At 47.2% G+C, this 11,922-nt stretch overlaps 1 protein-coding gene across 1 annotated transcript; it reads right to left on the reverse strand.

Moving 5' to 3' along the window:
* Positions 1 to 153: 153 nt before the first annotated feature.
* Positions 154 to 11,883, reverse strand: LOC8033187 (phosphatidylinositol N-acetylglucosaminyltransferase subunit Q). Its single transcript, XM_029987428.4, has 8 exons — positions 11,224 to 11,883; positions 10,231 to 10,353; positions 9,998 to 10,121; positions 9,641 to 9,767; positions 5,327 to 5,661; positions 3,612 to 3,726; positions 650 to 705; positions 154 to 570 (listed from the first exon to the last, which is right to left on the reverse strand). The coding sequence occupies exons 1-8, from the start codon at positions 11,808 to 11,810 to the stop codon at positions 466 to 468; spliced, it is 1,572 nt and encodes a 523-aa protein (XP_029843288.3). The 5' UTR covers positions 11,811 to 11,883; the 3' UTR covers positions 154 to 465.
* Between the last annotated feature and the right edge of the window lie 39 nt (positions 11,884 to 11,922).

The raw sequence follows: 11,922 nt of genomic DNA on the forward strand, positions 1-11,922 counted from the left end.
TGTAGGGACTTGACCGCAGATTTGTTCATGCTATTGCGACCAAAAGGAGGGTGGTACTATATAGACTTTATGATTGCGCACGTTGAGTGAGAGGTGTGTCCATTTAGTTTGACATAAAACAGTATTTTTTTTTTGGGGGACAGAAAGAAGTTCCTCTACTACAAGCTTCGTTTACTTTATTGACAACCTTTCTGTAGCTTTGACCACAGATCCATACTGAGCTTGTCGGTGCATGCACCCACATGGTTAGATGCAACTGCAAGGCTTAAGTGGAACCGCAAGGTTGCATGCAACCTTTCTGTTGAATGCTCTCGTCATCGAAATGGGACCTCCCGATGCTCGTATACATGATTTGTGCCAGAGTATGGTCTGTCTTGTGACAATCAGCTTTGCAGACTCCCTGAGGTACATTCACTTCAAATGGATAGACTGTGCATGGGTGCTCTAGCGCGACCGGATCCACGATCACAGTGGGTACACTATTCTCCCGACGATGATGTCTGTCACAAATTCCTTCCAAGGGGGGCCCCCCAAGTGGTCTGGCCACAACTTGACATTTCCTGGAATGACCTGGAATTTAATGAAATAAATAAAATGACTCCAGAAATTGTGCCAAAGAAGGTGCGAGGACGTACAAAGAAAACCCCACCTGTAAAAACAGGGCAAATCTTCGTCCAGACGAAAGGACGTCAAAGTTGATGTCTCCTGCACAAAGAAAAAAAGTATAAACCGCATTTACTCGCATAACGAACACATTTTTTTTCCCCGAAAAATTGACACATATTTGGGGTAAAACTTTTGCCTTTACACACTTCATGCAAATGTCATATTAAATGCCAATATGACACGGCAGGGTACTGTGGCATGTCCCTGCTGATGGAGGTGCACCCACGGCTGGTCGGGGGCACGCCACAGTAGCCATACTTCAGGAACTGCAAACCTTTTTAGGGCGCTTTTCACGTGCCTTTTGCCGAAGGAAAAGCACCCTACGAAGCTCACTCAGCATGGAAAGCAACAAAGCAACGTGACCGTTCTTAGGTGATATATATTGCTAGTATCCAGCGATGCCCTTGGGTATATACTACCACTACGCATATAAGAACTCGTACAAAGTCCAACCGAACCGAGGCCCGCTCACACGAATCAAGTTTCATTCACGGAGACTGCTATTACCAGGGGCTACCAGATACTCTTGACCTCCGACGCAGCGTGCACCTCGCTGCGCCGTTCTGTTACGGATTAAATGCTGCCGAGCCCGGTTATAATGAAGTCAACGGGAATCGGAAATCACTTCGCTATATCCGCCATTTCGTTATAACCGACTTCGGTTATAACGATGTGCAAAAGAGAATGGGAAATCATGATCGCTTCGCTGTAGCCGCTATTTCGTTGTAACCGACTTCGTTATAACCAATCTCGACAGTAAACACATTTACCCGGAGTATGTGAAATTAGGCCTAACCACTTCCACGATTTCACTGTCCGAAAGCGGACCACAGATGACGGTATGTTTGTTGACATCGATGCATCCGACAGGCGAAGAATGTCCAGGGCTGTGCAATTCCTCGACCCAAGCTTCGTCCAGTGTGTGACCGCTCGGTTGCACAGTTCATGACTTCCGCAACTACTTACACGGTGATTCAAGGAGACGCCAGGCTCTTTAAATCGACCGCAAAATTCGGTTTCTTAACCTATCGCGCTGTGACTTTGTGCAGCGTTGCCCACAGATGGTGCATTTTTTTTGTAAAATTTGCAAATAGCGAACTTACCTGAGGAAAAAGTAAAGAAAGAAAAAGGCTTAGCTCCTATAGAAACGCAGTCACGCCACCAGTCTTCAGACAACACGGCGCCGTTTCGCACGGCGCCGTGTTGCCGTGCCAACACAGCAGCACGGCCCTGTGACGGAGACCCTGTGATTCGAAAATTCACAGGGTCTCTTATGTTGAAAATGATGAAAATAATCCCTAGAGAAGGGGAACAAGGGGGACAGAGGACAAACACAAATCTCCAAACACAGCTATTATCCCTAAGACGACTTGAAGGTGAAAGCCCACGTGCTGATCCCGGAGATAGCAACCCTCCGAAGACGGCACGCTCTCTGAAGATGCACTTTTGGCGCCGTTAGTCTCGCGGCATGTCGCACGCCTGCTCTTCACCGCTGCCCGAGCGACAGTGTCCTCTCCACGCGCCTCTGCCGATTCTGGCACAAGTAACGCCATCTCGTGGTCCAGTTGCGAACCATGGGTATTGGTAAATTTCGTGTCGCCAACGTGTTTTCGAATCTTTTGCGCCGCCGACGTGTTTTCATACTTTTCGTGTTGTCGACGTGTTTTCGCTCAAGGACTTTGGAGGTCGACTGAACGATGAGACATGTAAGGCTTTTGCCTAAATATCAAACTAGGCACCTGAATTAACCCATACTTCACAAGCACAGCATTCTATGAGAGAAAGGGGCAAACGCATGGCTTCTAAAGGGCAACTCCGCTTAATTTCAAAAATTTTGAGATAGTGGCCGATTTTGCTTTTTGAAGCACTCAAAAACAATCCCCAATCCTTTGTTTCGCGAAAAATAACATATTTTTCGTGAAATTTTACTCTAGCCATGATCACAAACCGAAACCAAAACGGTGGCAAAGCCGGACAACATTGTATATTCGGCATCACTAAGCATGTACACGCACGTGATATACAAGGGGAAGAAGGAGCTCCCCTCTTATCAGGATCCTCCTTTGTGCCTCCTGGATTAGCACAGGCGTCGCTATTCTCCTCCCAGAAGATTATAGAAGATTAACCGGTCACTCAAAATTCTTACAAAAGCAGCTTCCCTCTCCTCCTTTTACTTGGTGTTCAAAAGTATGCGATGTAACACAAGCCGCGCTCAACGAGGCGATCGGCTTATCAGTAGTATCAATAGTCGAGCGCCGGGCCAACCGAGCGCGTCACTCACGTCTTTCACGGCGCTGGCGCCACCCGTGCTCTCCCCGGGAAAGAAAACAAAATTGAAAAAAAAAAGAAAAAAGAAGCTGTACATGCTTGATGACGTCGCGGACGTGCCGGGAGAAGGAATTTGGAGGAAGCGGAAATGCAGCCGGGCAGTGTTGTCTGGCCCGCGCGTCTCATCCAAAACCAGCGGATTCGTGCTTGTCAAACTTTGACAGCGATTTTAATGAACTTCTAGGCGGAATTCCGTCGTAATATTTGCCATGGGGGTTTTGCAGATGATAACAAAGAGAACTGTATAGTTTTGCACTACTGTAAAAGAAGCGGAGTTGCCCTTTAAGTGCTCATACAGACGGAATTTTTCGCCACTACGCTCTCACTTCTGTTTTTGGTAGCACGACGCACGAGTTGTTTCCTGAGCATAGGAGAAATACGGGCGAATAGGACTTCCCTAAAGAGTGTTAAACAAACGTTGAATGGTGATTACAGTGCAAGCAACTGCAAGGATGCAAGCAGCTGCATGCAACAACTGGATACATGCAACCCACAAGGTGAATGCATTCGCACACACTCTGCAGGAAAATTTTAGTAAAATAAATTTCAACGAGGCTCGCTAACACGGGATACGCTGCAACATACAGGTCAGTAATCCCCGCAGAATCTAGACTTACCGACAACAGGATTTCCACCAAATGTCCTGGCTGCAAGTGTGTAGAGTGGGAAGGAATCCCACACGATGACTGCTCTGCTCAGGATGCCTTGGGCCGCTAAAACAGCTAGGCGTAGCTGGAACAAGGGGGGAGGGGAGGGGCAAAGCTTGTCGGCGAATGCATTGGCAAATGAACAAACTCAGTTTTTCTGTAGCCCGTCTCGGTGTGATGAGACACTGGCGCGGTTACGACCTGCACCACTTGGTGGCGTTGCTGCCCCACTGCCCAGCTCGAGCACGGACAATCCTGGCAACTGTGTGCTCACATGTGCACTCAAGTGAGTGCACATGTGCACAGGGTAAAATCATACTGTATTTACTCGAGTAATAACCGCACTGTTAATGAAGACAACCTCAGGGTTTGCTTTTCCACGGAGCATGCGGCTTGCCAATCACCGCGATCGGCAGCATGATTCCAGCTTTTTACAGGAGAGATAACGTCTTTGTGCGAAGATACCATCTGTGAAGAATGGCCTTGTTTATAAATAGTGCGGCTAACATTCGAGTAAATACGGTACTTCAGGTTTCTAGCCTAGGTGGCACGAGCTACCGCCTGTCATAAAAGGTACAGCCGCAAGCATCCATCCATCCATCCGCTGTGCCCGACTGCTCCTATTGGTGCTAAGGCCGAGATGTCTAGGTGGCGCCTTCTTACGGTATTTATCCGTGACGTCGCAACCGGGGATTTGCCCCGCAGTGACGTCGCGAGCTCTGACCCTGGCTTCTTATCATCGGGTGCGAACAAGTGTGGCGGCGTGTGTAAATAGCCAGCGCAACAGTGGCGTCATCGCATTCTTTAAACAACGCCGTCAAGCTCGACAGTCTGACAATGCTGTTACAGTGGAATCTCGTTAATTTGAACCCGAGGGGGACTAGAACTTTGTTTGACTAATGCAAAGTTTGAATTACCGGGAGTTTCCTTCCTAGAAACACATAGGATGGGACCTGCAAGTCAGTTTGAATTATCCGCGAGTTTGAATTAAGAGAGTTTGAATTAACGAGATTCCACTGTATTTCCGTCAATGAAAGCAAAATAAATCCAACTTTTCGTTTCGAGACAAAGTCAAACTCTGGGGGGGGGGCAACAATTTTTGTACTTTCAGTAAACAGCGCTTAAAATTTGTATACCTTCACATTCATAGCCTATAAAACGTGCGTTAGGAAGTCACAAAAAAAAAATCTAGAAAAACGAGCAGCATTTATGCCCTCAACTCGTAGCCAGAACAAGTGGCGACACATATGCCGAAAATGTTTATCACAGCATGTGCTGGTCCTGGCGAAGCACAAGGCACGTGCAGAGTTGCACGGGCCACACCCGTTGTCCCAGCTAACGGCCACGAGCTGCTATTCGAGCGCACGTTGAGAATCCACCAAACGAGCGGAATTTAAATATACCGTCACCGTGGGGATCACAAAAATCAACAACAATATTGTGGGGACCTAATTGTTGACAGTGCTACCAACGCGATCCCCGCAACTCCGTCGCCGATCGTTTTGCGAAGGAGAGACCGAACGAAAACGTCCGCTTTCATCTCAAAAATTATGTGGCGACAAAGAAGCTCCTTTGGAAGTGGCTTTCTTGCGAGCGCACATGGGTCCCACGAGTGCCGGTAAGCTCGCTTAAATCGAGAAACATTACCGCCCAACACTGCCAAAAGGCCCCTTCTGATGACTTACCCCGAGGAAAACGGCGTAGTACACGGCCACCGTGGGAAAGAGGAACAGCAGGATGGTGAAGAGCAGCGTCCCCACAAACATCTGGTCGACGTCGTAGCGGTGAGAGTCGACGCGCTCCCGGAGTGGGTTCCACTTGGTGCCGCGGAAGAGGCGCCCCAGCGCTCCTAAGCCCCCGACCCAGCCCTGGTAGAGGCGGCAGGCGTAGCCGTAGAAGCAGTAGATGTGCACCGTGGACAGCGCCAGAAGGTCCGAGGCGAGGGCCAGGTGCAGCGTCAGGCTGCCCGGCCAAAGCCTCAGCAGGGCGGCGACCCACGGATGGAGGATGCCCACGTAAGCTGTTGTAACAATGGGAGGCATTTTTAGTAAAGGGTGGCCCGCACGTCTTGTTCGGCAAGGCAGAGTGGGAACCTTTCTCACTCTTTTCTTACATCTGCTAACGGCACGGGTTTTTAAGCCGGGTTTCTGCCGGATTACCCTCGTCATTTTCCCCAAGCTTCCGAATTTCCTCGACCGTCCTTGCCCCCAAGTAAAGGTCCACTTCGGAAGCGGCAATTTCTTCCCCGGCGTCTCTTCTTCGCGACACCGGCACCCCGCATTCACATGAAACAACCGGATCGCTATGATTTGCTGTCGTCATAATTAAGTTTAAATTTTCTTGCACTACAGTATACTGAAACTCCAGGAAGTCACAGACTTTAGTTTGAATTATCAGAAATTCTCCTAAATATGATACTAGACAACATTATGATTTGTTACATGAATAGCTACACATACAAAGCAGATTTTTGCCAGTTTCCTCTACATAGGCCTAATTATAAGCAAGTGCAGGCATAACACATTGGTGAAGGAACTGTGACGTTAAGTTCATTCATCTGGCAAAAAAGTTGTCGATTGCGGACTGTTTAGTCAGCACATGAGATCTCAAAACAAAATTTTTAATACCAGCCAATGCAAGTAGCTCTTTAAGGGACTCTTCCTTTCCAGACAGAAACTTCCGGAGCTGAGCAATGTGCTCAAAGGCCTCTGCGGCTGTGAAAGTTGGTAGTGGGTCATCCCTTTCTTCATCGTCATCATCATTCTTACTGCTGCACTGTGCTGGCATTACTTCTTGTACTATGTCCTCTAATGAGTAATCACGACAAACACACACATCGTCGTCAAGACTAGCATATTCCGCCAGCTTGGCGTTCACATTATGTGCTTCAAAGCCAGAAAGCATGATGCCAGTGAGCTGTTCCTCATCCTCAATGTCATCTTGGTCATCATTGCTAGTCTCGAAGCACATAATGTGAACGCCGTTTCCTGCTAATGTGTGCCCGCTTGAGCCCCCGTTGAGTGTGCTTTTTTCCGAGCACCGGTGCACCGCGCAGAAGCAACACTCGCGAAAGCAAGCTATGCGGGTATTGCTTCTCTGCGGTGTACCGGTGCTCGGAAAGAAGCGCACTCAACGGGGCCGCGAGAACAAAAAAGTATGAATTAAGCGAAACCGCCGTTCGAACTAAGCGGCTTATAAATACATTAAAAACATAGCGGGACAACCAAAATCTTCAAATCTGATTGAATTTACCGGAAGTACAAAATATTCGACTTTGAATTATCGCGAGCCTACTGTATTTAGACGCACACTTACGTGCTAAAAACATTTGTTTTATATCTTAAATGAAGTTTAGAATACCAACTCGTCTCCCTGAAACTATTTAGCCACGAAAACAATCAATTTCAAGTCGGAACATAGTTAAACTCCGTCTTTAGTTGTCTCCATCACCACCATGGGCACGTCCCTGATTGGTTGCCGCTGCTTCAGATACGTCCCGAGTTGCTCGCCTGTTTAGAGTCAAACCCGATCCCAGCAATTCGTATTGCAGCACATTGATAGAGGGAGAGCTAGGGAACAACTTGCCAGCAATGCTGAAATTGCTGGAAAGATTGCCTCGTCTGAGGAGGGCCTTGTAGCAGATCTGAGCCAACCTTTGGCGTGTAGGTTTCTGTTCTATTCTGTGTCAATGTTAGGACCAAGGGTTGTTCCTCGGCCGTTAATTAAGAGATGGATTCCCCAAGGGAGAAAAGTTTGAAAGCTGCTGGTTCATGGGAAAGGGCAGAACAAACGACAATCCTAATCGGCAAGTAAGCAGTGTTCAGGGGCTCGACTGAAGAGTCCTTGGATTTGGTTTAACAGCCTGCAGATCTAGGGAAAGAGGGATCCCTGTTTCCCCTCCTATTCAACTAATGAGATGCTTTTGATTTGTTTCTGTTAGCGGGCATAAGGACTGCTTCAGACGGGGCAATTTCTCCAAGCGACTTGACGTCACAACACCAGCAACATGGGCCGCCCGCATTGACACGCAGCAACCAATTGCTGCAATTTGCTATCATCATCATTAAATTTTATTTTTCTTGCACTATTTAGACACACAGTTACGTGTTTTTATAACTTTAAATGGCGTTGAGAGTACTAACTCATCATTCTGAAACAGTTTATTTCCAAGAAACAATCTATTTCGAACCAGAACCAAGTCTTTGGTTGTCATCACCACCTGCACGGGGCATCACGTGAAAATATTGCGTCCAGGGACGGCGCCAATGGGAGGCGAGGGGTGGCGGGCGCCTCCCCTAAAATTTCTTCTGCCACCCCAAGATGAAGCGGCTTTGTTCACAAATAATTACCAACGACGTCGGCTTGAAGACCCAGTGTAACGAGTGTCCAGACTTTAGAGCCGTGCATGCCTTTAATTTACCTTTTTTTCTATTAACGTCCACCCACTGGAAGTCGTACCGCGAGCGAGTAAGCTTTCAAGCGCTTTAGAAAAAGAAGCTCCCCTTTGTGACGCCCGCTGGCTTTTCTCTCCGTATTCCGCTCTGTGGTGCTTATCTTAGCGGAGATCGGAGACGTGAATGAAGGGGAGCTTAGTTAAAGTCGAGGTCATGGGGAATTCCGGACTGTCTCAGAAAGGGAAGCAAAACCTGGTTGGGAGCCTAAGCATTGGAGACAGAGGTCTCTACTGTGATAACCCCCTCCCCCCCCCCCCCCCCCCTCTTCCTTCTCGTGTCTCCGCATTTCCCTTTTCAATGAGCACACCGCATAAGCTATCTTCGATAAGCCCGTGGGCGACAGCACCTCAGAGCAACCCCCACCCCCAATTTGGTTCGCCTCCCCACTGCCCCCCTATTATGAAGATCCTGGCGCCGTCCCTGATTGGCCGGCTGCCGCTTCAAACGTCTTCGAGTTGCTTCGAGTTGCTCGCTTGTTTCAAGCCAAACCCAATCAACAATTTGTCTCGATCTAGGGAAAGCTAGGGAACAACCCACCAGCAACCCCAAAATTGCTGAGAAAGTTGCCCCGTCTGAAGCAGGCCTATAACTCCCTAGTGACATGACAACATCTGACAGGACTCCATCCAAAGTGGCATTATAATCAAATGCATGCCCTGGACAATCACAATTTCTGCATAAACATGACACAATTGCAGGGCCGTACCCAGAAAAAAATTTCGGGGGGGGTTTTCGGGGACAACGGCGGCCATTTTGTCTTATTTTCGCCTATGAATCATGTGCATCGGTGGCATATAATGGAGAGTTATAGCAAACCGAAGAATCGGTCCCGGTTTGGTACCCGGTAGCCGACCGGTGCCACTGCGCGTGCGCAGAGGTGGAGATTAAAATCGGCTGGCTGCAAGTGCACCGACCAGGGCCGTACCCAGAAAAAAATTTCGGGGGGGGTCAGAACCCCCTAACCCCCCCCCCCTGGTTACGGCCCTGCACAATTGACACTACAAAGCAAATATGAATAGAGCAAGGTCTGACATGCAACAAAGCCCGACATGCAACAAAGCCAAAACATGAAAGTTGTGAAAAGAAAAAGTACACAATGCAAATGCACATCCACTCAGACATACAAAAACACACCCACCCACTCAAGAGTACAAGAGAGGTACAGTAAAATATAGAAATCCAAGCTCTCTTTTAACACTCAAGACTGAAATCAAAAGGACAGTAAAAATTTAAACATAGCGGAAGCATACATTGATGTATGAGCATGCCTGGTCTCACTTGCAAAGTGTGCAAGCTTCAAATCTGTTTGATCGCAAGAACACCGAGAAGGATTCTTGGAGAACAAACATTTTGAAAACCTGTTGGCAGCATGGAGTCTGTGAGTAATTAAACGTGAGGAAGATACATAGAAGAGGGGGAAAAACAACAATGGAAGTCACTGTTGTCCGTCCCCCCTTTCTATGTATCTTCCTCATGGTTAATTACTGTTACCAACACGCTCGTTTTGTATTTACGTCTATGGAGCGTCGTGCAATTGGTACTCACTCTCCCATAGGCTGATGTGATACAGAAAGAAGCGTCCCAGTGCACTGTTTAGCGGGGCATTCAGCTTCAGCCCTGCTGGAGCACCCATCAGCCACTCCACCAAGTCTTGCAAGTGCTGAACAACCGTCTGCAACCATAGTAACAGAAGGGTAGCACTTTCAGTGCTGTTGTAATGGTATTATATTATTGAATTTGCATTGCCTGAACTAAACCCTCAAAACATCAGTGATCCCTTCCAAATATTAAGTTCAGCCCGGAACTACCTTCTATCCCAGGTACAGCATCTATGCCAAAAATTTACTATTTTATGGCTATAATGTTGGTGCTGCACTGTGACCAGTAAAAAAAAATACTGACCTCCGTCCATTCCAAAGATGCCCACGAAACCCCTGTCGGAAGACCCTGATGTCGATGCACTGCCAGTGCCAGGCATAAGCCCAGAAGACAGTCCACCACGATGCTGAAGATGCGGTTCTTGCAGCTGAAGCAGCAAATTGAAGCATATTTAATTACATGAACCTCGAAAGTAGAATTTGATACTGCTCAGACAGTAATTCCTGGGAAGTAGTCCTCTGGGGGTATTCCAGTACCTTAGGGTTATGTGGCCATGCTGTTCAACGCTATCCTGCACTGCTATGATGTCATTGAGTCGCTTGCAGATGAGGGATCCTGTTGATGTGACTTTGACGCATCTTGTAATGGCATTTGTAACTCTGAAATATAGAATTTTATTTCGTTAGTTCAAAGTGGCATCGATTTTGACAGTGCAATTTAGAGCTTTGTAAAGAAATTAATCAAATGTATGGAATGGCAATATTTAAAAAGGAAGCATTTCTGGCATGTGAGACACCTTTGTTGATAGTTGTTCATTAAGCAAATAAACAGGTAAAATAAAAACCTAAGGTAAGGGAAGGTTGCATCTTTTAGTCTGCATTCTAAAGCTTTTTAATCTGAATGCCCATTGCATTTAAGAGTCGCAACATCAACTCAGAAACATGTCACATGTTAACTTTTACCAGCTGTACCTCTGTTAAAACTCTAATAATAATTTAAAAAAAATCTGGCCAATTATATTGATTTGACACAGAAAGAATAATTTTCATCGTCGAAAGATATGTTTATTGTCCTTGTCCCGAGTTTGCTTTATAATTTCTGTGTCAAGCCAACTTTTACCAACATGGTTTACAATTAATTTGGAATTTCGAGTGATATTCTGTCCCTTCTCTTTTTCGCAAAACACAGCTACGCCAGCACCGCAGCGTTTCATGTCACTGCATTACATTGACAAGCTTTTCTGCACAGCCCAACTGCGCTGCGGAGAAACAAGACGGCGCAATGCGGGAAAGCGAGCTCAAAGACTGGCACGAAGCTCATTAATGAAAAAAATGTAGAAGTTTCGTTGTACCACTACACAAAACGTACACTTGGAGACTCGGAGAAACACTAGGCTCCCTTAGACAGTTTGAATTAACTATTATATCAATTGAAAGATGACCAAATGGAAAAACAGCTGCGACTAGATCGAGCTGCAAATTCAATAACAGAACTACGTTGAACTAGACAGCGATGCAAGTTATCCACACCCTTCAGGAAGCTTGCTGAAGACCGCCCGTCTCAAAGTTTGCAGCACCCTTGCAACGTAGAGTACCAGGAACCACAGAAGAGGAACGCCGTTAGATTTTGTCGAGGCGTAGACAACACTTGACTCGACGTTCGCAGGAAAACTGTACACAACACGTTTCAGGAGAAGAGGAGTCAAAGGCGAGTGTTGATCCTCGCGTAAGCTGGAGGTTTTTGCAAGTCGCACGGCGTCGTAGAATATGACAAGTGTCTTGCGCTCGGAGTCAATCACGGATGAATCAACCAGGTTGTTTTGAACGTCTAGGTGTACCCGGAAATCGTATGTCTTTCCACCGTTGTCTGTGACATGCTGGACGTCGGAGCTTCCTCTGACTAATAAGCCCAGCACAACACGGTCGCCACCCGAAGTCCGGATGCGAGATTTCAGGGCTTTGGCGGAGCCGACATGTCGCCGCGATTCTTCCAAAGGCAACAAGGCAGAACAGATTACGTTGCTAAATGTCGCGTCTGAGTGGCAGATGAGGATCCCACCCGCGTCACAAAGCTGCACGGGCAGAAATATGTTCAGGGTACCTGCTGTCATTCTCATAAAGTCATGAAAAGCACACAGCAACAGGGCCGCAGCCACAAGTTTCGCTTTTAAAAAGTCGCCATCTTGAAAGAGGAACGATTGTCGCCCTCTTCTGGAAAAAACACTTGTT

This window comes from Ixodes scapularis, unplaced genomic scaffold, assembly GCF_016920785.2.
Source record: "Ixodes scapularis isolate PalLabHiFi unplaced genomic scaffold, ASM1692078v2 PGA_scaffold6__148_contigs__length_123643588, whole genome shotgun sequence".
NCBI classification, from domain to species: Eukaryota; Metazoa; Arthropoda; class Arachnida; order Ixodida; family Ixodidae; genus Ixodes; species Ixodes scapularis.